Below are 27,608 nucleotides of genomic sequence, written 5' to 3' on the forward strand. Positions count from 1 at the left end.
AGGGATGTTCTGTCCCCCATGAGGTCCAGTGGGATTTTCTGGGTCAGGTGACTGACTTGGATGAGAGGGGAGGGAGGTGAGAGAAGGGACAGAGAAGAGACTACCCAGCAAGTCCAGGTCTGGGAGACAGCACTGACCTTCTGTCCAAAGTAGAGCTTGGTGAAGGTAAAGGACCTCAGGTGGACACTCTTCTCCCGGATCTTGGGCTCGAGTTTCTCGCGGAACTTGTTTTCCATAATCATGCTTAGGTAGGGCCAGATCTGAGAGATAATCTGTGAGGCCAGGAAGAAGCTTTCAGTGCTTGGATCTGTGTGCTCCTCTCCCCAAGACTCAGGGCTGCCCAAGACCAGATCCTGATTCTCTGCAGCCTGGCCCACAGCCCCCAAACTGGCAGCACCCACGTGCCTGCCCAACCACCCATCTACCCACCTACCCACCCATCTGTCCATCCAAAATCTAATAACCATGGCAGGGGTTCCCACTCATGTGCAGGCTGCAGGACCCCAGGCTTTGGTGTCATTTTGCAGACCACCATGAAATAATCATTCACTAAACTTAATATTATGAAGCCCTTTAATTCTGTGCTGGACCATAAGTGATTTTATTCTATATTCTGGTACCAGCAAGATGTTGCAGATGCCGGAGGTTTAAGGAGAAAAAAAAAACCACAGAAGAGAAACTTAAATTGTTTCCTGTGGTTTTAATTTTTTTTTTTTTTCCTAGCAAACAGAAAGGGCTGCCTTTGGCCAATTTCTGCAGTGGAGCACCTCATGGTGCTGGTCCAAGAGCCAAGCCCAGAGGAGGAAGGGTGGGAGACCCAGGGGCCTGGTGGCAGGTGATGGGTGACCAGGGAGGGCTGTGTTAGGAGGGCCAGTAGGCCAGTGTGATTCTGTTTGGGGCAAAGGCTTCTCCTCTCTCCTATGGACTTGGGCCTCAGTTTAAAAACGCATCTTCCTCCCACCCTCCCCCCATTCCAAAGTCTAAAGGCCGTGAAATTTTGAGGTTTCATTGTCTCCCTCTTGAAAATGGATCATCTCTTTCAGGGCCTTCTCTGAACACCAGTCCTTAAGATTCTGCTTTCTAGAAGCTGGTCCCATCTTCTCATCTTGCTTGTTTGTCATGTGCCAAGTGCCCCCTGAGTGCAAACCTCATGCAAGGGTCTCAGTGCTATAGTGTGTGGTTTGTCTATACAACTGTCCCCCTGTCCAGGCCAGGAGCTGAGGATGAGAGCCTCATCCCATCAGTAACTGTATCTCCAACACCTTGTGTTGTTAGTGAAAGAAAGATATAATGCATCCATGAATCCATGAACTAAACACCCAGGCGGGAGACACTCTACTTGTGGGCACCACACAAGGTTTGCCCCAGAGGCCTTGGGCCCTGTATTAGTCTACAGAAATCTGGTCATACCTTGTACAACACCAACCTGCTTCCTCCAAATTTTAATAAGAGGCTGGTTTGGTAGTTTTTATCTACTAATATAGTTTTTATCTATTCTGCAAAGACATTTTTGGTAACTTAAGAATACCAACCTCTGATCAATAACTGTCAGGAAGTCCCTTCTTATACCTAACTTAAGTTATTCATACTAGGGGCTAAGCCTCATCCTCAAACAGGCAAGGTTTTGTATTAGAAAAACCCCTGAGTCAGGAGACTGCAGTGGGGGCTGCAGAGAGCCTTCCCATTTATTGACATGTTTGGGCAGATCAGATGGAGCCCAACTCTAGTGCCTCATCTGTAAAGCCAGGATTCCTTAAGGGGGATGACCAGACATGGAGTCACAGAGTCCTGGCCCTCTCCAGCATCCAGCAGCAAAGCCCGTGGGGAGTTCCCCCAGATGGTCTAACAACAATCCTAATAATGATAACAGCAAACATCACCACACTCACGATGTGTCAGGCATTGTAGTGCATCAATTACCTCATTAATCCTCACAACAACCCCACGAGACAGGGACCATAATTATTCTCATTTTATAGATGATGAAACCAGCTCAGAGAGGTTAGGCAACCTGCCCAAGGTCACACAGCCATGCTGACAGATCTGTGGTGGGCACCAGGCAAAACCCTAGCAGCTGTTATTTAACTAATGTCTCATTGTCGCTGTAGTGAACTACATTTTTCTCTATACTTTGTAACTTTTCTGCTGTGGTAATGCATTAATTTTTTAAACTTATTTTAAAGAAAAAAGAAAGCCATTGGTGAATGGCAAGAAAAGGACTGGGGGTGTGTGAAAGCTTTGCCCCAGTTGCCGAGGGCTGTATGTGCTTTTCCAGGAATGGGGAACTGCCTAGACCCCAGCCTTAATCCACGGGCTGCCCCTGCCCGGATCAAGGCTGCTGCGGGTGACGCAGTCGCGGGACCCGCGGGCTGGAATCGCGTTGGAGGAGAGAGGCCTGGAGTGATTACAGCCCTGCCAGGCCCCGCCGGAGACTTTACCTTATTCGCCCACTCTACCCGCTCCACGTCCGGGAAGTGGATCTAGGAAACAGAAGCCCGGAGGGGAAGTTAGACTCGGACGCACACGCATCTTGGCAACGCAAGCCTGACAGTGCCGCGGGAAGGTCACGCACCACGTGCGCCTCGCACCCCCACCCCCTCCTCATTCACGGATAGTCTCTGAACCCGGTGATTCCGAGCCAGCCCTGCTCTCAAGAAGCACACTGTCTGTGGAACAGGCGACAAATAAACAAGCCGCGCCAACACGCGGGCACGGTCGACACGGGGGTGGAGGCAAGCTCCCGAGCTAGAAGCGCGCACGTTGGCGTTTCTGGGCCTGCTCTGGGACAGGCAAGACCCAGAGGCAGCCTCTCTCCGGCTCCACCCCACCTCAGCGCCCCCCAGATGGCAGGGGGAAAGTGGGAGGCACAGGGACTGGAAACTGCCCCTCTTGAATTTGCAAATAAACCACGCCTTCCCTTTGGCAGCACAGAACTTCCCAACCTGTGCCTCCTCCCAGGGTAACACCCGACTTTGTACCTGGCACACTCCATCCTCCTTATTCATTTTAATGACACGAGTAACACACAGTCCCTGTTGTTTAAAACAAAACAAAACAAAACCTAAAAACTAAAAAATGCAGCTAAGCAAAGGGAAAACCACTAACAGGATGATGCATTTCCTTTCAGTCTTTTCGAAAACAAATATGTATAGCTTTCACAGAAATTGAGGTCGCTGTGCTTTTTGTAGCCTGCCTGTTTTCACTTAACGATATATTGTGATTGTGCTGACTCCAAATGTAATCGCTGCCAATTTGAAAAGCCAGAAAGGGCATCGCTGTGGAATTCCTTGGCATCTGGGGTGGGGGTGGGCGTTGCTGTGGGGCGCCCCTCCCCTTTCTCCTCCCCGCTTGCATCCCAGCAGCCCCGCCCGAGCTTCCCCCAGCCTCTGTCTGCTGGGGAGTCCCGCCTCAATCCCTGCCCACCACCCACCGCCTGCCACCCCCGCGGTGGAGTGACAGTCCTGAGTTGGCTAACCTTTGCATGATATGATTCTGAGAGGTCTTAACCGGTTCCTGACAAGAGTCTCAGTGTCCGCATGTCTGCCAGGGCTTCTCATCACGCCTCAGAAGGGCTTCTGGGACCTAAGAGTGTGTACAGGGCGCCTAACGCCAAAAAAAAAAAAAAAAAATGCAGAAAAATGGCAGCGACGACCATCACAGACACGACGCCCGAAGTCCCCTGAGAACAAGGCCAGCTCAAGATCAGATGCACGAAGGGAGTGGGCGTGGGCCAGGACCACCCAAGGTAAGGGAAGGGGCTGCCCTTCCCACCTGGGGGCTGGGACGGTTCACTGTCCAGGACTGAGCAGATGTGTCCACGCAGTTCACACACCTACTGCACACCCACCATCTGCCTGGCCCTAGCGAGCTCCGGGGGCACCCACAGGGCTTCAACACAGACCCCAGCCTAGACCACTTGCCCTCATGCCATCTCCACAGAGGAAACAGTTTGGTTTTGGGGGGACCCTCACTGATACCTCTGGTCCTTTTCTGCTCAAGCCTGCTGTCTGTACCACTCACTCTCCTCCCATCCCAAGCCACTGCACTTCCTATCCTGCACCTTGTGTGCAGCTCCCCACCCCAACCTGCCAGGTGTTTCTGTACCCCTGGAGCTGAAGTCGTGATCTACCGAACCCTGAAAAGGTGATCCAGCTTGGTGGGTCCAACCCTGGCCACACCTGGGAGCTGGTCAGCTGGAGATCCCTGAGCTGCCCCAAACCTACTGAATCAGTCTGTGGGGTGGGGCCCTCCAACTTATTTTTAACAAGCTCCTGGCATGATGCTGGAGTTCAGTCAGGGTTGGTTATGAGGAATCAGTGACCAGCCCACCCTTTGCATTAGTGTGAACCACACCTACCCTGAAATCATGGGCAGCGACGAAACGCTCAAGGCCCGTGCTGATTAAATTTTCACAGTCACTCCTGGCCACCCACACCTATATTTTAGGTTCCTGGCTAAGAGGTTTCTTCATATCGCTAGTCTGAATGACCTGAAGAGAGCAGCAGTTCAGACCAAGAAAATAAGCCCACCAAGTCCACCTGTTCTGCCTTAGGGACCTCAAAGTCTCCCTCAGCCTGAATCTCAGCCCCTGGCATCACTCCACAGCCACAGCACATTCTTTGTGGCTGCCCCTAAGTTTGGGGAAGGGAATGAAATCATAGAGGCAGATACTGACAGAGCAACGATTCATACTCAGTGCTTTCTCATTTCCACCTAGACAGCCTATTTTTTCCACTATGATTGGTCCTTTCTGGATCTTGTTGAAGAAATCTTCCCCTGGCCAAATTCTAAAAGTTATTCCACATTTTACCTACTGGCTTTATACTTTAGCTTTCACAATTAGGTCTTTAGTCTCTCTGGAACATTTTTATGTAGGATGAGATTGATTCCACAATATCACTAAGGTACAATATCACATACAAAAAAAGAAAAAAATCCATCTTGCCCCCTCTGAACTTGTAAAACTACCTACCTCAGAAACCTGCTTCTCTTACATACTTTGGTGTGTTCGACATTCACTCCTATTGATCTGTTTCCCTGTCCCTGTACTACACTGTTTTATCACTATTGCTTTGCAGTATGACTTTGCGTTTTTGTTTTTTCTTTTTTAAACTGATTTAGATAATAGTAGGTATTTATTCTTCCATTTGGATTATAGAATCAGCTTGTCAATCTTTCAAAAAAAAATCCTCCTGGGATTTGATTACTATATTTTTGAATGTATGAATTAATTTGTAGGAGAACCAGCATCTTCACAACATTGTTTTGCATTCATGCACACAATATATCCCTTTATTTAATCATATTTTATTGTATTCATGTTTAGGATCATAAATTTTTAAACTTTTGTCCATAAAAGTTTTTAAAAGCTTTTTTGTTCCATAACTTCGACATTTTTGCAGTTATTAGAATGGCATCTCAAAACAATAAAATAGAAACAAGCTTAAATAAATAAATAAATAAGGCATTTCATTTTCTGGGCAATTTTGCTGAAATTTCTTACTAGTTCTAATTAATTTTTCGTTGACTCATAGATTGTTTAGGTACATTTTAAATCAGCAAATAACCAGTTTTGTATATTTGTACCCTATTTTTATCCTTATTTTTCTTGTTTTACTTCATTGGCCAGAACCTCTGATACTAGGATAGCCAGTATGTTGATAGCAAGCCTCCCCATCTTGTTCCCGACCTTGAACGGAAGCTTCTAAACTTTCTCAATTAAGCATGATTTTTGTAATATATTTTTGAAGGATAGCCTCTATCAGATTGAAGTACCTTTTAATTCCTAATTTTCCAAGAGCTTTCCTTATAAATGGGAATTGAACTATATTTGATACTTTCTCAAATCTATTGAGATAATCACATTATTTATCTTCTCTTGAGTCCATTAATGTAGTCAACTTAAATGATGGTTCTTTCTAAAGCAGAGCCATCCCTCATTCCTGGGATAAACCCTACTTAAAAGTGATGTAATATATTTAGGTAGCCTGATAACTCATTTAGGTTTTATACACCCATGATTCAAGAGTATACCAATCTATAATTTTTGTTCTTGTATAATTTATATCTGGGTGATTTAAGAAGATTTTGCAATAAATCATAAAATGAGTTGGACAGCTTTCCTATCCTCCTGTTTTGGAACCGAAACGTGAATTTAGGAATTATCTGATTTAGGAAATTTAGATCTTACCTATAAAACCATCTTGGCCCGAGGCTTTTGGGGGTGATAAATTACCATTCTAATTCTCTATTAGTTAATGGTGTATACAAGGTCTACTCGCCTCTTTTTGTGATCATTTTGGAATTTATTTCTAGAAATCTATATTTCATCTAGGGTTTCATATTGATATATAGTTGTTTATAACATTTACCCTTTTAAATCTGTTATATCTATAGTTATTTCTCCCTTCTTCATTCCATATTTTGGTTATTTTTTTCATCTCTTCCATTTTTTTCATGATCAATCTTGCCACAGGTTTTGCCTATTTATTAGCCTTTTCAGAGGATTAACTTCTGTCGTTATTATAATTTTCTTTCCTCTCTTTTCCCTTATTTTTAAATTTCTGTAAATTTTAACCCTTATATTTATTATTTACTTCCTTCTTGTTTCCTTGGTCTAAATTTGTTGCAATTTTTATGTTCTTATAACTGAATACTCATTTATTTTCAATTTTTCTTATTTTATGATAAATATATTCAAAGTTATAGATTCCTCTCTAAATAGAGCTTTATTTGCATTCTACAATTTTTGACATAGTGTTTTCATTGTTATTTTTATATGGGTTTTTTTGTACTTTCCATTGTGATTTCTTCTTAAACAATGATATTTTTAATAGTAATATTTTTTAAATATCCATGTGAGATTGCTATAGCTATCCATTTTTTATTGTTTTCTAATTGTACTTTTTGTGGTCTGAATAGTCTGTAGGATATCAATTCACTGGAATATATTGAGAATTCCTTTGTGTCTACTACATGATTAATTTTTGTAGCCATTCCATATGTGATTAAGTTATTAGTCATTCTCTTTGAATATTCTTCACCTTTACTTACTTTCTGCCTACTTGACTTATCATTTTCAGAGAGGGATGTATTAAAATTTACAGGCCCAAAAAACTGATCTATTTCTTCATGCAATTCTATCCATTGTTAGTTTATATTTCAAGGTTGTATTATACAGTACATATTATGTCCTTGATTATTATACCTTTTTTAAATTGCATCTTTTATAAGCATATAAATCCCTTTTTATCTTTATTATGTATGTATCTACTTTGTCTAATATGAAAATTGCTACCCCAGCTTTCAAAGTTGTCCAATTGTATCATGCTATGACATATCATTTAATACTTGCCATAATTCCTTCTTGGCCCCAGTTTACAGACAAAGAAACTAAAGCACAGAGAGGTTAAGTAACTTACCCGCAGTTACCACCCACTGTGGAGTTCTAGTGCTTGAGACACAGACCCAGGTCTGTCTGATCTCAAAGTCTGTGCTTTTCCACTCCACCCTGCTCACTCCTCTTAAGAAAACCACATATATTTTCCTCTTTTATAGACAGCCTAATTTAGCAGAGGAATGCCATTATGGGACCTAAGGCCTCCCTGGTAGCCCATGATTTATAGCTTATAAAGAGCATTCCATAAACACTTTCATTTGATCCTCCTAATACCTTCTGGGGTGAAAGCAAAGATACAAGCATCCCCATTTGATAAGGAGAGACTCAGAGACTAGTTGGTACTAGCCAAGATTACCCACATGACCAGAATCCAGATATTCTCACCTGCATGTGATTTGAGCCCAGCTCCCAAATCTTTTTCTCACCCATTTCCCCTCCCCTCCTTCACCTGAAATGTCAGTATTTGAAATCTATTTCTTAATATTTTTCTAACCTATGCCTTGTGCATTGAAAATCCCATCTCTCTAAGCTTCAATATTCTCATCTGCCAAATGGGTACAATACTACCAACTTCACAGAGTTCCTGAGAAGACTGAGGCGTGTAAAGTGCTCAGCACCCTTCCTGGCTCAGAGTCAGTGATCCAGAGGTGCTGTTGTTGGAAGCTGTACAGACCCAGATGTGCAGACGCTGACCCGTGACCTCAGGTACACGCCAAGAACAAGATCACCAGGGCTGTTGGTTCCGTTCTGTCTGACCCAAGGCCCAGCAAATTCTCTACTGAGTCTCCTAGTTCCTTGTGCTCTGCCTTTGGGAGACGCCACTGAGAGACAACAGAAAATCAGAGGATAGAACATAGAGTGGCTGAGGCTCAAGGACGCAGGATACAAGATCGTGGTTTCCCTGGCCTCCCACTGATTGAACAAGGGTTCTATGACCCGGATAAAGACAGCCACAGATAGGCTGAGCCAAATACTGGGCGGCGCCGTGAGACACTCTGGCCAATGCGGGAGCTCCGCAGTGAGGTGTGGCAAAAGGACCCACTAGGTAAACAAAGAGAAGGCAAGTAGCTACCCTCAGGCTGAATCTTAAGAATCGAGCTTTTTGTTCCAATTTCCCATGAGGCCAGGGACTATCTGGGACCACCTAGGATAAAACAACCCACACCACTCAGCAGTGAAAAGGGCCAGACTCAGACAGTGGTTCTCAAACTTTTATGTACGGAACTACCACGTGACGTATTCGTTAAAGTGCAAATTCTTGGTCCCGGCGCTGGGATTTTGATTGAGGAGAACTGGGGCAGGGCCTGGAAACCTGCATCTTTAACAAGCTCCAGGGTCATTCTGATCAGGGTGGTAGAAAGGGCTCCCCAGCTCGAGGGACTGCGGCTCAGGCCCCAGAAGAAGGTAGGCTTTCTACCCGCCAGGGGTCGCCAACTAGTGCTCCAAACTTACAGCCTGTGTCCCCAGCTGTCACAGCTGGGAGGATACTGCTTTGCCGCCAAATCCTCACCTGCAACCTAGGGACCGCCACAATTTTATTTTATTTTTCTTGTACAAAGAGAATATCTTTTACTCCAGCAAGGAGAGGCAAGAACTAGAAGGCAAAAACACATTATAACATTTGTCTCTGGACTACCCTTACCTCTAAAAGGCGAATCACCCCACCCCATGCTTGCTTTCTGTAGCCAGGCAGCAGGAGTAGAAAGTGCAGACAGGGGGATTGGATTTCTCGCTGATTGATAAAAAGTGAGGCTGTGAATTCCTTCTCTGCCCAAATCCATAATCAAATGAGATAATGAATGTGAATCTACTTCTGAATAGGTTAGTGCTGGAGACACACGCAATATTCTAGCCAGGTTCATCCCTGAAGAAACACACTATGCTGACTGATGTATGATGGGTATGAACAATTCTCCAAAGCAGGCCTGGAAAATTCCAGAGACATCCAGGCACATGGTCAGGTCACCAGGATCTCAGATCCCTGCTATAGCCCCTGCAGTAGCTCTCAGGAAAGTAAATAGTTCACTCCCCTCCCAGCATTTGAGACCTCCCAAAACTAATACGTCACTTGCTGCTCTGAGTGTCCTTGGAGCAAAGCCTTCCCAGCAAAGTGAACTAATATTTTAAAGAGAGCGTTTTCTAGACATTGTCAAGGGAGTGGCAGTAATGAGAGCTTCAAGAGACGATACAGACTGTAAAACAAACTCAAATCTAAGTCAGAATTCCAAGCTAGCAGAGGCCACCAATACTCGATCTCCAGATGGTGATGTCTGTGCTTTATTTCTTAAACCCTTAAGGAAAAACGATTCCACAAGAGTGAGAAATTGGAGCCAAAGTAGCGGTTGCATCCCATCGGGGCCAAGGACTAAGCGAGGCCCACACAAATGAGACAGGGGTTAGGTGACAGGGAAGCCTTCGTGGGAGCTTTTGGCCACCAGACCCTCCTAGGAGGCAGGAGACTGGAGGGTTTCACTTAAAGGACTTCCATGTCAATATGTGAATGCTGCTCCACTTCTTCTCATGGGGGTGTGGCTCCTGCAGTGGGAGCAACCAGGCACAGACACACATACGGACACAGAGATACACAGTCGCACACACAGACACACAAGATATGTACACAGCAAGATAGACACAGACACAAGTACACCTACAGACACAAATACACACAAAGCCTCACATAGAGATACACACACCCAGACCTACAGAGACACATCCACAACACACAGATCCACACAAAGACATCACCACAGACACACAGCTCCCTTCCTAAAAAAAAGCCATATGGCTCCTCCCTGCTCCTACGGGTATTCTTACATCTCTCCCTCCGCCTCCCCATCTGCTGCCTCAAACCGATGTTGCCAACCCCCTCCCTATGTTCAGAGAAAAGATGAGGCCCACTCATTCTGCGAACCCTGCAGTGGAGTCCTATAAAAGGAGGCCACGCTGGACTTCAGGCTTTTTGTCTTTCTGAGATAAGTCACTGCTCCGTGGGTGCCTACTCAAAGATTCCTGCTTTACCAGGAAAATGTGCCCTGCATTTCACCCACTTTCCTCCTGGTGAAGCACAGCCTTTTGTCCCTCTTTTTCTCCTCTGTTCTTGGAAGGGAGATATTAAATCATGAAAAGTACTTTTAAATCTGCTAAAAGTGCTTTAAGGGAAATAATTATTTTGCCAACTTGATATTCTGCCTAGTGCTGTACTGTAATCCACAGGCTCCTTAACAACCAACCGAGCCTGCACGCTGATTCAAAACAGCAACCGGGTAGATAAAACCCGAAAGGCAGTCCTCATCAGTGGGACACTGGTTTCCAGGAGCCTGTCACCCTTTGCTAAGGGACAGAGGCTCAGAGCAGATGAGGGCTGCCCTGAGCTGTCCACAGAGATTTTTAAGGGGACCTGAGTGATGTGGTAAGTTGCCACAGAATCCAGTGATCCTCTGAGGTTTGGTAATGCCTAGAGGTTAAAAAGCATATCCTCCTGCTTATCAAACTAGGAAAGTTCCAAAAAGGATAATACCAAATGCTGGTGAGGCCACAGAGAAATGGGCAAGAGTCTTTAAAATGCTCATCAGCTTTGACATATTAGTTTCACTTATAGGCATCTGTAGGAAGGAAATTGAGAAATGTGGACCAAGATTTAGATAGCACACATTCACTGCAGCATTCATTTAACAGATTATTATTGAGAGCCTCCTATGTAGTGGGCAGTGAGCTCAGAGCCGGGGCACAGACATGAACAAGACACACACCTTGCCCTAAAAGAACATTCAGTCTGGCAGAAAAGCCAGACATAAAATAGGTAGGTGGGATAGAGATGAACTCAGGGTTCTATGGGAGTCTAAGAGGAAGGTCCTAGAGGCAGGGCCTGAGTGTGGACTGAAGGATGGGCCAAGGGAGCCAGCCTGAGTAGCCCAGAGAGAATTCCAGACACACAGAGGAAACGCCACCCACCCTCAACTAACCAGATGACTAGAAAAAACGTGGAAATAACCTAAATAATCAATGTTAGAGGAATGGTTAAGCAACTTACAGTATATTCATATTAAGGAATATCAAAATTCTTAAAATGTTTTTGGAGAATACTTATAATATGGTATTAAGAACATAAAAAAAAGAAGGAAGAAAAAGAAAAATTGTTCCCATATATCTTCCTTTCTAAAGAAAGTACATCAGAATATAGTGACATATTTCTGGGAGGAGGGACTGTAAATGTTTATTCTAGTTTTTACTGTTAAGCCGTTTCCAAATATTCTACACTGGGAATATTTTATTTCTCTAATCAGAAAAAATAATTGCGAAATAGGCAAAGAAAAGCAGTGGATGACTCTGGGGTCTTGCAGTTCCCTACAGCCCACAGAAGTTCCTCAGCTTTTTACTCTAGCATTTCAAGGACTAGTGGCTCATGGCACACAGGAGGAGCCACCCCACCCTCCTGCAGAGGCAGGGCTTGCAGGGCCTGGGTCCTGAGTCCCTGTGTAGCCCGCGGGAGTCAAGTCGCTCTTGCATCCTTGGCTTGACATACACAGAGTGTAAAGGGAATGTTGCTATGTCCCTTTAATAGTTCCCAGTGGGGCAGAAAACTTCTTAACTCCCTGTTCATTATTTGCAGTAAAGGAGAAGGAAAAGGGAACTCACTTTCCTTAAGCACATGGGAACACTTTTGTGCTATAAGCTCAAGATTTCCCAAGATGTAAGGAGGAGTAACTCTGATTAGAGAGGTGAAAAGGGGAGGGTAAGGAGGAAGGGAAGTTCAGGCCCCTGTCCCCTGCATCCCTCTGTAGCTGGGTTGTGGCTTTCATAGGTTGTCAGGGGGCAGCCCATACCTCCCAGCAGCTCCCCCGAAGTCACCAGGGACATTCCCACCACGGACATCCCCACATTTCTGTGTGCTGCCAAGGCTCTGGGCCAGGAGACCACTGGAAGCCGGTACCAGCTTTCCACACCTCCCTGTCCACTGGAGAGGGGCTACAAGAGAGGAGGACAGGGGCTGGCCTCACCCTTAGCCCTGAGTCAAGTGACCTCCCAATTACTCAGGTCCTCAGACACATGACTTGGAGAAAAGGTTGCTCTGGACACTCCTGTCCCAGAGAGATTTAGTCCTCTTGTAAATTAAGCAATGTACATCTAGTCCACCAGACTTATGTGAGTTTGGTTATCATAAACTGCCACCCTAGAATCTGTTCATCCCATGGTGACCAAACTCATGGAAAATTTTGAACCCAGAGCCCTCCACCCCCTACCACAGCCAACAAACCATAGTGCCTCTTCTTCCAAGAAGGCTTCCTGGGCTACTTCCAGCCTGGGTTAGATCCCCTCCCCTGTGCTTTCTCAGCACCTTGGACTGCCCACCTCATAGGGCTGATTCTGCGGTATCAGAAAAAGCTGTTCTCGTAGGTCCAAATCCCCATCTGGCCTCGAAGGTAGAGCCCAGGTATCATTCATGCCCACAGCACTGGGCCTGACACATTGCAAGCACTCAGTAAATGCTTGCTGACTGAGTACAGGAATGAACACATGGATGCCTAAGATCCCTGTGTTGGGCTGGGAGGGAGGAGGTCCACATTCTGTCACTCTTATTGCCCAATCCTGGCCTGGGGTGTGACTAGTCCATGAAGCATCACCAAGACATGGGACAGAGACCCAAGGGGCATAACTAAAACCTGCTGCCACTTCCGTCCTAAAGACAGATCTGACTCCAGATCGATTTGAATGGCCTCACGGGGTGACAGGGACCTCATAGGTAAGAAGTCCCCCAATTCCCAACAGCTCCAAACAGTCCTCATGTTTAAAACCAGGTCTCATGCTACTGGCTGCAAGGATTGAGCTTTGTGATCTAATTTGAGGTTAGCCAGGCTAGCTCAGAGCTATCATTGCATTTACTTCCTCTCATTAACGAAAGTATCAGTACAGGACAGACCATGGGGCCCAGGCCCTAGAATGATGGCTGCTCCACCCACAGAAAGGATCTCAAACTCTCTGCATCAAGAAAGCGAAGCACTCTGCCCTCCATGGTCTGCTGAAGGGCTGGCAGAGAGGTGTGGAGGAGACAATCCCTAGGATACTGCTGTGAGCCCCTGGAGTGCCCACTGCTCGAGTGAATGCTTCACCTTTCCCTGGTGCTTCCCTCCACAAGCATCCCTAGAGCACACCCAGTTAGATGGTGGGAAGGCAAGAAAGGCTGGAGAATGGGGTCCTGTGGGGTGTGTGGCACCAGAGAAAAGCCAACTCAGGACTAATTAATTCTGGCAGACCCCCACAGCCAAAAAGGACTCTGCAGAGCATTGGCTTTAAGCTCATCATTTTCAGTGAGGAATCAGAGGCCCAGAGAGGAGAGGGAACCTTGTCAATATCCCCAGTGTGGGAGCATCTGACTCCCATCACATCACACTGCCCCCAGCAGGTGAACAAGAGTTAACTGTCCCTAACAAAGCTGCCAGCTGATTGCTATCAGGGGACAGAAGAGCAAGCACCATCTAGACCTGAGACCACAGACAGGCCTGATGCCAAGTTTTCTGACAGTTCTTCCCATTCTCTACCCTGCCTCAGGCTGTTTTCCTACAAACTGGCCCTCATCCCCATGCAGGGACCTGGGGAGCTTTCAACAACTTCCCTCCAAACATTAGGCCATTCATGGTGAGGGCAAAACAAATAGCAAACAAATCAATCAGCCACTTGGTGCACTTGTACTCAGTGAATAACCTGATGGGATCAGTCAAGGGCCCATCCAGGGCACAAATCCAAGAAGGATGCAGACAGAGCTTCAAACAAGACGCACAGGGCATCGGAGGCGGTTGGGACAGAGAAGCAACAAAGCTTACCTCAAGAAGGGTCTTGAGGAGCCTGGAACACAAAGGACCAGGTATGAGGATGGGAAAGCAAGCTCTCTCAGGAGTGCCCCAGCTGGAACTCTGTGTTCCCAAAGGAGTAGATCCCAGGAAGAGCCAGGAGAATGGGACAGTTTCATTGATGGGGTCTGCACATTCCTCTCACTTGCTGCAACTCTCAGCAATCATCCAGCTTCCCACAAGACTTGTTTGCTGCTGGGATACTTGGTAGGTAGTTTCATATTAAGAAAAGGTATTTAGGAGGCCTAGGACATTGAGGAGAACATAGTCACAACCCCAGTGAGCCCTAACTTTACAAACTCTCAACCTCACCGCAGCTGTGTGCAGCAGGTAACAATGTGCCCACCACTTGTGTGGGAAACCAAAGGGCTTAGTGATTCACCTGAGGTTAACAGGTAAATGAGTACTGAGCTGGGGTTTCACCCAGCCCCTACTCCTGACAAGGAGGGCTGAAGGAGGAGGCTCTTAATTCCTTCAAAAATATATCTAAAAACTGTGTCATAGGAACATTTCTTTTGTAAATGTGGCAGCCAATCCTTTGTTCAGAGAAGGAGCAGGAGGGCCCCTCCTATGCTTTCTCTTTCCATGTGGCCAGGCATATTTACAAGACAAAAGGATCCACAGGTCCTTCTTTCCTCCTGACCTCTTTTAAAGCAGAACAATCCTTTTTTCAAGCTTCATCTTCCATGGAAGGAAACTCAGATGAGGAGCAGGACTGGCTGAAGTTTGACTAGCAACCAAAGGGCTGAAATTACTTTGAAAAACCCTCCAACACAATCTCTGTTTACAGGTGGGGAAATTAAAGCCCAGCAAGGGAAAGCAATTCCTAGGATCACCTGGCAGCAGCAGCCTGGAGCAGTGTGTTGAGAAGGAATCTCAGACCTGGCAGGAAAGAACTGCACAACTGGTAATGGACTAACAACGTCTGCATGGCAGGCAGGGAAGAGTGATGGCATCTTTGCTCCAGCTTGTTCTGGCCTTGGCCTCCACCAGCATCACAGAGTCATGGTGCAGATTAGAAAAAAATTGCCCTTTCAAAGCGGACACAGCACACAGCTTGGCAAGCAGCAGGTGGGCCAGTCCACCCTCACCACTGGGTACTCTTGGACAGGATACAACTTGCCCAGCTGTACAAGGCAGGCCTGAGTCTGGCAGCCACATACAAAGCCCTCCTCAACTTTTCCCCTCCACTACTGATTTGCCATCTGTTAATTTGTAAAAATATGTCTTGATACAAAAGGAGGGCATAAGCCATCATTGTTTTCTTTATGAGAAAAGATCATAAGCCTTTTCTCAAAACAGGGAAGATGGCATGCTGAAAGGTCCACGTGTAACAATAAATACTTCCATTGTTCATGCTCCAAAATCTTGGGCAAGGTTTGGCACTGCCCACACCACACCCAGAAATGTCTGTATCCATAAACTATATGTTTTCCTAGGGAGGCTGAGAATAGGGAGAGGAGTATTTCCCCAAATAGGTTGCAGCTTTTCCTCATCCTCTCCAGGCTTGGAAAACTCCATGAGGCTGGGCAAAAAGCCCACATTTGCATCTATTTGTATGCTCTTGACAGGTGTTCACACAGCTCACCAACCTCCCAGACCTGCTGCTGCTTCTACTGGATTCCCAACCACATTAATGGACGCCCAGCCCCACAAACCAGAAAGTGCCCAAGATCCCTCCCTCACCGCCCACTCTGAAGGCCGCAAAGCCTCGGGAGTCTCCCTGCGGAACATCTTTCATCCCCTCTTCTCAGCCCCCATCTAACCATCTTGACTCAAACTTTCTATATTTGACCCCTGTCCATCAACCCCTACCACACAGCCAGGCCAAACACACAGACACCCTCACGTACTGACCATGCCTCCATGGTTTTCTGTCAAGATCCCTCTGCCTGGAATGCCCTTCACAGCACCAATGCCTCATTTCAAAGGTTATCTGGGTCCTGGCCTTCCAAGCTGGCCAGCCAAGAAGAGTGTGGGGAATGCAAGCTGAAACCAGACCCTCCCAAGACCCTACTAAAGAGGCGGGAGGCTGTTTGGAAACCAGGCAGGGTCTCCTTCACCCCAAACCTTCAACTCCTGACTGAATCCTGTTCAGACTCTTCTCTGGCTTCCCTGGGACGTGTACATGTCATGCATCTGCCTCCTGCCTGAGAATGCCCTCTTGGTAGCAAAGACATCATCATCTTCCTCTGTGTGTCCCTACGCACAACTGGGTCAGGCCTGAGCTAAGATATGTGGGGTGAAAAAGCCAGAAGGTGCCTTCTTGTGTTCTGTCTCACCCACTAGGCTGAGCTCCCTGTTGGGTAGGTCCATGTTGCTCCTAGGTTCCCTGCAGGATCTGGTCCTTGGTGCAATTTCAGAAATGTCTTTGCATATAGCTTAGTGTCTAGAGACCTCCCTAACGTAGGCAGGGGGAGAAAGGAAGGGCTAAGACTTGCCAAGGGCTACAGGCCCACCTTCATGGGCTGAGGCCACTATAGGGTCATAGCAGAGATCTGACAGGTGCCCTGGGCTCACTCAACAGTGAGCAAAAGGTGTGGGTGGATCCAGGCCTGCTCTCCAGGTCCACACTTTTCACACTTACAATACCCCTCTAAGCCCGCACAAAACAACCAGGATGACCAGGGTCTGGGGGAGACAGGCTCCAAACACTGCTACCCTAGGAAAGTGGTCACCATGCTCTTTATTGTGGACTCTTATCAGTAAAAGTCTTTGGTCATCTCACCCCTAATATAGGCAAACCTATTTGCAAAACTTTACTGTCATTCCACATATTAGACAGAAGTAAGGGGTCTGGTGGCCTCTGGACATCTCCCTCTGTGGGCCCGAGTTTATCTGGAAGAAATCTGAGAAGCCAAAGCCCCAGCACCCAGAAGGGCAGGTTTGCCAGAGACCAACCAACCGTTGGAAGTGGACCGAACCGACCCCCCACCTGCCAGTGTCTCACAAACTCACCTGGTCATAAGAATCGCCCAGGGCGCCCAGAATGCGGGGTGGGGCTCTGGAACTTATTTAAGTGGGCCAGAATGCTTAAAAACCTTAGTCGGTGACCCGGCGTCTCCCGCGCTGGCAGCTCCTTCTTGCCCAAACTCTAGCCCCGCCCCCTCGCCGCGCGGAGCCCTGGCCCCGCCCCCTCACTCGATTGGGGCCTCAGCTGTAGGGAATCGGAGTCTGCGGTTTCTGTCACTGCTGTATTTGTGGACGAAAGTTTTGCGCCCTGCGTTCTCTCTTTGAATTGATTGGTGGATGAAAGAAATGCCTTCTGTTTCCCTCTTGAGTAATTTAGAGCCCCAGACGCCTTGTTTTACTCCTGGGTGGGGCCCACCCGTGACTTTTCTCTCAGGTCCTGACCCCCAGGTTCCCCGTTCCCAGCGCAACCGGACCAGAGATGGGGATGCGAGTGAGGGGCGCCGCGGCGGGCGGCACGGCCACCGCCCTAGGGTCTGTGCACCCGGCGCGCAGGGGGGCCGCGGGTGCCAGTCGCGGGGGCCTCCCGCCCTCCCTCGGGTTTGTGCGCCCCAGCTGACCGCAGGTTCCCTCCGAACCTCGAAAGGCCTCTGCCCGCCACCTCCGACGCCCGCCCGGCTCGGCCCGGCTCACCCAGGCGGGCAGGTGCTGGCCTTGCAGCTCACGGCTGATGAACTGGCGTTCGTTGTCTAGGAATTCGAAGGCGGCCGCCAGGCGCTCCAGCTTCCCGAGGCGGTTTTTACGCCACCACATCCACAGCAAGGCGCCGAGCAGCAACCAGGTTATGCTGAGCCCCAGGTAGCCGGCCAGGTAGACGGGCGCCAGGTAGAAAAGCACGGGTGCCACGAAAGTGTAGAGCTTGGGCAGCAGCTGGCGGGACAGGCGCGGCTCGGGGCTGGGCGCGCCCGGAGGTCCTGGGACACCAGGGGCGCTGGAGCCGCAGGGGTCCTCCGCCTGCATCTCGTATCCGCAGTCTCGCCCTTTCTGAGAACTTCACCCGAGCTCAGGTTCGCGCGCCCCGACACCCCGGCACATCTGTCCTGGAAGCGCAAGGACTGTGCCTCAGCGCTGCGCCTGCCCTACCGGGACCCGCAGGCTCTGTCTCCACGCTCGGCGCTCAGGGTTCTCTGCAGTGCACTCGAGCGCCGGGCCTGGGAACGGAAAGCCCAGACTGGGCAGCCCAAGCACAACTCTGCAGGTGGGGACCGCCCCTCCGGATGTCTCCGCCCCTAGGGGCGGGCGCAGGTGTAGGGGGGCGGGCCCATGCGCGGGCCGGAGCCTGCGGAACTCTATCAAGGAACTGCCCCAGAAGAGTGTCAGCACAGGGGCGTGGTCGCCTAGGCCAAGGGCAGAATCCTGCGTGGACTCAGTGTTGCCCCAGGCGTTTTATGACTCACGGAGAGATGTGAGCAGCTGGCTTGTCATGGATAAACATCTCCTAAAACCTGTCTCCTACACCCCACCTATAATAAATATACAGTCCAGTCTAGCTGGGCATGCAAGGCCCTCCACGGTGGTTCTGACACTGCATCTGGGCCCTCTAACCGGTCCCTAGAGTCCTGCAATGCTGCCCCCCTCCTCTGGTGTCTGTAAAGCTTGGACTTAGCCTCCATTCCCCTCAGCTCAGGGTCTGCACTGTGCCCCAGGCACAAACCCCTCTGCCTCAGACCCTACCCTTCTGCAGGGTATCAACTGCGTCTTCTCTTCCGGCTTCATCAAACCCAGAGCTTCCGGAGGCCAGGTCATCCTGCCCATCTCTGAGGGGTCCAGCACAGCAAGTGAGTGGTGAATGACAAGTGAAATGAAGAGCAGACCCCTGGGGCACTTAGGGTCAGTGATGAAGCCCATTGTTTCTATTTAGCCCTTTCTGAATGATCAGAAAGCACTGCATCTCCAAGTTCAGATATTAAATCAGTTTGTGGATAGTATGACATTTTACGCGGCTCACATTAATGGGCACATCATTACCAGAATGTGGTTCTTAAGAGTTCACAAGTTTAGTTTCCCAGCTGCTAAATCAAATACTCTACAATGTGTTGGCTTAAACAACAGGAATTTATTGGCTCATGGTTTTGAGGCTAGAAAAAGTCCAAAATCGAGGCATCAGCAAAGTGATGCTTTCTTCCAAAAACTGTGGCATCCTTGGTCCTTGGCTTTTCTGTCACGTACAATGCACATGGCAGTGTCTTCTTTCTTTTCTGGTTTCTTTTCACTTCCAGCTTCTGGCTGCTCCTTATGGTTTCTCCTTCTATGTCCAATTTCTTTTGCTTTAAAGAACTTCAGCCATATTGGATTAAGCCCCACTCTCATTCAGTTTGGCCTCACCTTAACCAGTAACATCTTCAAAGGTCTTATTTACAAATGTGTTTACATCCACAGGACCAGGAGTTGGGACCTGAACATGACTTTTGTGGGGGGCATGATTCAATGCCCAACAACAAGTGTAATGGAATGATTACAAATGATTCTATATTCCTGCAACAGTTTAATTAGATCTGAAGGGACAGAAGGAAATACCAGTATTTTTTGTTTTCAACTCTCAGCTGCTCTGTGTCTGGGCCTGTGTGGCTCTTTTTAAAGTACTCCAGTGATCCAATAAAGATCTACCCTGAATGGATGAAACAACACCTCCATAGAAATAATCCAGTGAAAGTTCTTACCCACAGTTGATTAGTCATATCTCCATGGAAACACTGAACCAATAGGTGCCAACCTAATCAACACTAATACATCTGCCCCCACAAGACTGCATCAAAGATAATGGCATTTTGGGGGACATAATACATCCAAACTGGCACAAGTAGGGAGCGAAAAATGCAATGGGGAGAATTGCAGTAAGTGGTGTGAGTGTCAGGAGTGGGACAGGGAACAGTTTTAGCCAGGGTGATCTGGAAAGGGCTCTCTGAGGAGGTGGAATTTAAGGTGAGACCTAAATAAAAAGAAAACTACTGTGCATACATTTTCATTTTTTAAAAATTTAATACCTCATAAAAGCATCTCTCCTTAGGAATAGCATCCTCTGCTATGTAGATGTCATTAGTTTTACATTTGCATTTCCATATGGGTTCAGAGTAATTTTCTATGTGTCTGTCCTCTCCATGAGACTGTGAATTCCTTGAGGGCAGTGACTGTGTCTGATGCATCTTTATGTCCTCAGTGCCCAGCACAGAGCATGAAATACAGGAAGAGGTGGGAGAGCACTGGGGTAAATAATGGTCTCTGTACATGTTGGCCTGGGCTTGCATCTAGATCCAAGTACTTACTAACATTTTGATTCTGGAAAAGGTACTTAACTTCCCTGTTGTTCAGTTTCCTCATCTGTAAATTGGAGATCACAGTAATACTTAAATCATAGGGTGGTTCTGAGAATTAAGTAAGACACAATGTGCATAAAGCTGCATGTCTAGCTAGGGAAGTTGAGTTTTATCTGTATAGACTGAATTTTTACAGCAAGAATGTATTTGTATATTATCTATATAATTAAAACAACAACAGTAGTGATTTGCTCTCTGTCCTTGGGCAAGTCCCATTCCCACACTGGACCTCAACAATCTCTTGGATCAAATGAAGAGTTTGAGCTAAGTATCTGTGAGGTCTTATCCAATTCTTAGAGTCTGTCTTGATAATTTACTAGGTTTTCAAGCTTATCCCCCAGCAATGTGTCAGGCACACAATAGGTGCTTAATGTTTGTGGAGGAACACATGCATGAATTCATATATGAATATGTTAGAGCCAAGACAGGATGGTCCTTAGTCACATCATGTGATAAGAAGCCAGTGAGGGGGTGATAGGAGGACCCAGCCTGTAATCTTTTCAGTTCTAGCCTGAAACCTATACAACAGCCAGAGCAATTGACAAAGTGTGTAGGGCACTGTATGTGGTTCCCTGGGGTGGGGACAGGTGCAGAGACTGCATCTAAGAAGTCAATGAGTTTACACTCTCATCATGAATGTGGTGAAAGTGTGTGTGGTACAGGTAGGGGGCAGTGTCCCTAGACATCCTTTATGAGGTGGCCCCTGCCTACCACTCCAGGATCACCTCCTGATGGGCCCAGCCTGTCTCTTGGTTCTGACTTCTACCCTTGTAATTCTCAACTCCCACAAGTTAGTACTTTACCAAAAGTAAACAGGACCACAGGCATCTTCGATTTTCCAAATGAAGGAAAGCATTTCAAAATTTTAATTTATTGAAGGGATTGGGGAAAATGGCACAGTTGGGACCTACAGGATTCAGTCCTTTCACAAGAACAACTATTAAACAGGCAGGAACTGTCTGAAACAACTATTTTGAAACTCCAGAGGCCAGAAGAACACTGTAGAGCATCCAAGGAAGAGCGGGAAAAAGAGGCTGATAAATTACAGTAAAGAGCTGTACATTGCTCTCTCCCACATGGCAGCTATTGGCACCCATTCCCCAGTTTTGCTTCTGGCCATTGTGGGGTCCAGCCCCTGGCTAGCTTGTTAGTGACAGAAAGGGACATAAAAATCCTCTTCTACATCCGGAGTAGGCACAACTGATCATTGATCACAGCTTTTGATGAGCGACTTTGGATACTGAGGGCCTGGCTCTGAGAGTGGCCACTGTTTCTACCAACCTAGACAAAGGTAGAGGCAGCCATTGTTTAAATGCTCCCCTGACAAGGGCAAGGCAGTGGAAATTTAAATATGCAGCACGTCCTCAGGGCAGGGGGCACAGTTAGCTGCATTTGCTGGGCAGGCCAGGAGAGCTCAGCTTTGGGGAGCTGTAAAGGCAGCTCTTGGTGCCTGTCCTAACCCACTCCAGAGGGCATTTTGGAGCTGGTCTGCACCCCCTTTGTAGGTCCCTGGCCCTGTTTTGACTGGAAAAGATTGCTTTGGGAAAGTCCTTTCTGATGTACCCCTCCTCCAGAATTTGCCTTCCAGGCAAAAGCAGCTTGAGAAAAGGAAAGGAACATAAGAAACTATACAGGTGGACAATCTGGGGCAAAAATTTACCAGTTTCAAACCCCCAGGAGAGGGAGGATTGTCTCTTAGGAAACAAGAGGGGACAATGAAACTCCCATAAACAGGGAAACTCCAAAACATCTAACAGGCAAAAGCCCTGGACAAGATAAGGCCCAGAACGACAGGGAAAACCCTGCATGCTGCATTTGCCTTGGGGAGATCTTCCTGACAGGAGGGCTGAAGCTCAAGAAAATCTCTGTCTTATCACCAGCTCGTTACAAAATCAAGAAACAGACTTCTCAGGGAACAAAACCTAGAGTTAATATTTTAAAATATTAAAATGCACAGTGTGCAACAAAAGAGTACAAGACAAAACAAAGAAACAGTAAATGATGACCAATCCAAAGGAAAAGGATAAAAATCCAGAAAACATCTACAAAGAAGACCACAATGTGAATATACACAACAAACCCTTCATGAAAGCTGATCTTAAAAATGCTAAAGGAGATGAAGGAAAATACAGAGGTAGAACTAAAGGATATCAAAAAAAACAATGAATGAGCAATACGAGAATCTAATAAAGAGATAGAAATTTTAAAAATGAACCAAACAGAAGTACTGGAGTTGAAGACTCCAATATTGTGGAGTGAAGACCACAATAACTGAAATGAAAAACTCCCAGGAGGGTTTCAAGAGCAGATTAGAGCTAGCAGAAGAATTAGTGAACTCAAAGGCAAGACACTTGAAATGAGTCAGACTGAGAAGCAGAAAGAAAACAGAATTATAAAAAGTGAAAATAACCTAAGACACCTCTAGGACACCAGCAAGCATACCAATATATGCATTATGGGAGTCCTAGAAGGAGAAAGAGAGAAGAGGGTAGAAGGAATAGTCAAAGAAATAATGACACAGAACTTACCAAACTTAGCAAAAGATGTGAATATGCTTGTTCAAGAAGCCTGGAGAACACCAAACAGGATAAACATGAAGAAAAATACATGATCACACTGTCAAATGCAAAGGACAAGGGGAGAGTTCTGAAAGGTGCAAAAGAAAAGCAACATGTTATGTATAAGGGAGTCCCAATTAGATTGAGTGCCAATTTCTCATCAGAAACCATGGAGGCAAGAAGGCAGTGGGTTGAAATACTTAAAGTGTTAAACGAAAACAACTGCCAACCAAGAATTTTATATCTGGTGAGACTTTCTTTCAAAAATGAAGGTGAGATTAAGGTATTTCCAGATTCAAAAAATACTGAGGGAGTTCATCACCACCTGACCTGACCAACAAGCAAGGCTAAATGGGGATCTTCAAACTGAAAGGAAAGGACACTGGACTGTGGTTCAAAGTGGCATAAAGAAATGAAGACCTGCAGTAATGTTAACCATTTGGGTAATTATAAATGCCAGCATTATTGTATTGTATTGTTTGTTATGTACTCCACTGATTTCCTACAGGTGCTAAAATGTAAATGCATAAAAAGTAATAATAAATCCATGGTTTTGGAAAGAAAATGTACAAAGATATAAGTGGTAAGAAGTACAAAAATACATAGGGGGACAGAAGGGTATAGAAAAAGTATGTATGTATGCTATTGAAGTTAAGTTGATATGACACCAAATATAATTATTATATTTAGGATGTTAAATTTTAACTTCATAGTAACCACAAAGAAAATAGATGGAAAATATATCCAGATAGAAAAGAGAAGGCATTCAATACGTTACAACACAAAAAATCAAATGAATATAAAATTAGGCATTAACAGAAGAATTGAGTGACAAAAAGGTTATAAGACATACAAAAGCTAAATAACAAAAGGGCAGAAGAAAGTCCTTCACTGTCAATAGTGACTTTAAATGTAAATAGATTAAACTCTCCAGTCAAAAGACAGAGATTGGCGGAATGGATAAAAAAGTATGACCTAACTATATTCTCTCTACAAGAGACTACCCTTAAACTCAAAGATTCAAGTACATTGAAAGTGATCAGTTGAACAAAAATATACCAGGCAAGCAGTAAACAAAAGAGAGCTATGACAGCTATGTTAATATCAGATAAAATAGAGTTTAAGTCAAAAACAGTTACAAGGGACAAACACAGTCATTATATACTGGTAAAGGGGAAAAACAGTCATTATATACTGATAAGTTAGGTCACAAAACAAGCCTTAATAAATTAAAAAATATTGAAATCATACCATGTGTACCGATTTGTATATGTTATGCCCCCCAGAAAAAGCCATGTTCTCTGATGCAATCTTGTGGGGGCAGACATATTAGTGTTGATTAAGTTGGAATGTTTGGATTAGGCTGTTTCCGTGGAGATGCGCCCCACCCAACTGTGTGTGATAATTCTGATTGGATAATTTCCATGGAGGTGTGGCCTTGCCCATTCAGCATGGGCCTTAATTTGTTTACTAGAGCACTATATAAGCCCAGACAGAAGGAGCGAGCTTGCTACAGCCAAGAGGGACACTTTGAAGAACTCAGAGGAGCTAAGAGAGGAGCTTCAGCTTACAGAGACATTTTAGAAATGGCCTTTGAAAGCAGACTTTTGCTCTGGAAGCTAAGAAAGGACAAACTCCCCAAAAGCAACTAAAAGTGACATTTTTGAGGAGCTGAAGCCTAGGGAGGAACATCCTAGAAGAAAGCCATTTTGAAACCAGAACTCCAGAGCAGACATCAGCCGCGTGCCTTCCCAGCTAACAGAGGTTTTCCAGACACCATTGGCCATCTTCCAGTGAAGGCACCAATCATTGATGTGTTACCTTGGACACTTTATGCCTTAAGACTGTAACTGTGTAACCTAACAAACCCCCTTTTATAAAAGCCAATCCATTTCTGGTGTTTTGCATTCCGGCAGCATTAGCAAACCAGAACACCATGTATGTTCTCTGACCACAATGGAATAAAGCTAGAAATCAATATGAAATCAAAATGAAAAATTCACAAATATGTGGAAATTAGACAGTATTGCCTTAAACAACTAGTGGTTTAAAGAGGAAATTACAAGGGAAATTGTGAATTATCTTAAGGCAAACAAAAATGAAAATACAACATACCAAACTGTATGGGATGCAGCAAAGGCAGTGCTGAGAGGGAAATTTATGGCTCTAAATGCTTACATTAAAAAGAAGAAAAACTTCAAATCAGATACCCAATCTCAAAACTTGAAGTATTTGAAAAAGAGCAAACTAAACCCAAAATAAGCACAAGGAAGGAAATAACAAATATTAGAGCAAAGATAAATGAAAGAGAAAACAAAACAAAAAAATAACAATAAAGAGAACCAACAAAACCAAAAGCTAGACTGACAAAAGAAAGAAAGAAAGAGGACACAAACAATGAAATTCAGATATAAAATGGGGCCAACCCTGCTGAAATAAAAAGGACTATAAAAGGATACTGTGAACAACTATACACCGATAAAGTAGATAACCTAGATGAAATGGACAAATTCTTAGAAACACAAAACTATCTACATTGACTCAAGAAAAAACAGAAGATCTTAAACCAATTACTACTAGAGATTGAATCAGTAATCACAAATCTCCCAATAAAGAAATGCCCATGACCGCATGGCTTCACAGGGGAATTTTACCAAACATTCCAAGAAGACTTAACTCCAATTCTGCTCAAATTCTTAAAAAAAAAAAAAAAATTGAAGAGGGGGGAACACTCCCTAATTCATTCTACAAGGCCAATGTCACCCTCATATGAAAGCCAGATAAAGATACAAGATCCTACAAGAAAATAAAAGTACAGACCAATATCTCTTATGAATATAGATGCAAAAATCCTCAACAAAATACTAGCAAACCAAATCCAAAAGCACATTAAAAGTATCATATACCACGATTAAATGGGATTGATCTCTGGTATGCAAGGGTGGTTCAATCTAAGAAATTCGATTAATGTATTACACTTCATTAACACAATGAAGGAACAAAACCACATGGTCATCTCAGTTGATGCAGAAAAGGCATTTGACAGAATACAGCACCTTTTCTAGTGTGTTTTCGATAAAAACAGTTAGTACACTAGGAATAAAAGGAGACTTCCCCAACATCATAAAAAGCATATATGATAAGCTCACAGTTAATATCCTACTTAATGGTGAGAGACTGAAAGCCTTTCCTCTAAGATCAGGAACAAGACAAGGATGCCCAGTGTCACCACTGTTATTCAGCTCATACAGGAAGATCTTGCCAGAGCAATTAGGCAAGTAAAAGAAATAAAAGGCATCCAAATTGGGAAGGAAGAAGTAAAACTTTCCCTAATTGCAGATGACATGATCCTATGTGAACAAAATCCTGAAAAATCCACAAGAAAACTCCTAGAGCTTAAACAAATTCAGCAAATTGGCAGAGTACAAGATCAACCTCCAAAATCAGTAGTGTTGATGTACACAAGCAATGAACAATTGGAAGAAGAAATCAAGAAAAAAACTCCATTTACAATAGCAACTAAAAGAATCTAGTATCTAGGAATTAATCTAACCAACGATGTGAAGGAGCTGTGCACAAAAAAAAAAAAAACAAAAACAAAAACAGAAAACATTGCTAAAAGAAATGAAAGACCTAAATAAATGGAAGGACATTCTGTGTTCATGGATTGGAAAAGTAAGTATCATTAAGATGTCAGTCCTACCCAAAGCAATTTATAGATTCAACACCATCCCAATCAAAATTCCAACAACCTTGTGTGCAGAAATGGAAAAGCCAGTCATTAATTCATGTAGAAGGATATGGGTCCTGACTAGCTAAAGTCATCTTGAAAAAGAAGAACAAAGTTAGTGGACTCACACTTCCCAATCATAAAACTTACTACAAAGGCACAGTAATCAAAATAAGATGGTACTGGCACAAGGACAGACATGTAAACCAATGGGATTGAATTGAGAGCTCAGAAATCAACCCTTACATTTATGGCCAACTGATTTTTGACAATGGGGCAAAGACCACTCAATGGGGAAGAATAGTCTCTTCAACTGCGGTCGCAGTTGATTCGTCTGGGGGGGGGTGGCGGCCGGTTGCTAAATCCTAGGCTCTCAGGATTGCTCGGAGGGTACCGGCGGCGGGGGCTCTTTCCCGGAGGCGAGGGCGAGGCGGGGGACTTGGCCAGGTCCCCGGCGGGGGGGCGTGCAAGGTGTGGAGGGCGGCGAGAAGGAACAGGCAGGACACGGTTCTTTTAGGGTCATAGAAGAAAACTAAGAGAGAGCTTTATTAGGCGAGAGCACAAGCTTATATTGGGCGATTAGAGGGCGGGGTAGCTGTAGAGGTCGAAGGCTTGGATTGGTTCGGAGAGGGCGCGGAGGTTGATAGACAAGGGGCGGGAGTTGTTCTGGTAACTGCGCATGTGCACTGACGGTGGGGGAGTTGCTCTGGCAATGGGGAGTGTCAGGGGCAAGATAAGGGGGTGGGGAAAAGGCGGTTCCCTCCGGCAAGCCTCCCCTAACGGTGGTATTTT

General features: G+C 45.6%; 1 protein-coding gene across 5 annotated transcripts in view; it reads right to left on the reverse strand.

Annotated features, from left to right (window-relative positions):
* ESYT3 (extended synaptotagmin 3) overlaps positions 1–18,360 on the reverse strand; it is a 90,064-nt gene extending 71,704 nt beyond the window's left edge. For 2 of the 5 annotated variants that reach the window (XM_037844164.1, XM_037844148.1), the window contains exons 1-3: positions 17,848–18,360; positions 2,439–2,480; positions 138–272 (exon numbers count right to left, since the gene is read on the reverse strand). In XM_037844164.1, the coding sequence (XP_037700092.1) occupies positions 138–272; positions 2,439–2,480; positions 17,848–18,174 (504 nt within the window). In that variant the 5' untranslated portion in view covers positions 18,175–18,360. Of the gene's footprint in view, positions 1–137; positions 273–2,438; positions 2,481–3,475; positions 3,604–17,202; positions 17,305–17,847 lie in introns of those variants that run through there. The other 3 variants (XM_037844172.1, XM_037844177.1, XM_037844154.1) reach the window with 3 other exon arrangements.
* Between the last annotated feature and the right edge of the window lie 9,248 nt (positions 18,361–27,608).

This window comes from Choloepus didactylus, chromosome 1, assembly GCF_015220235.1.
Source record: "Choloepus didactylus isolate mChoDid1 chromosome 1, mChoDid1.pri, whole genome shotgun sequence".
NCBI lineage: Eukaryota > Metazoa > Chordata > Mammalia > Pilosa > Megalonychidae > Choloepus > Choloepus didactylus.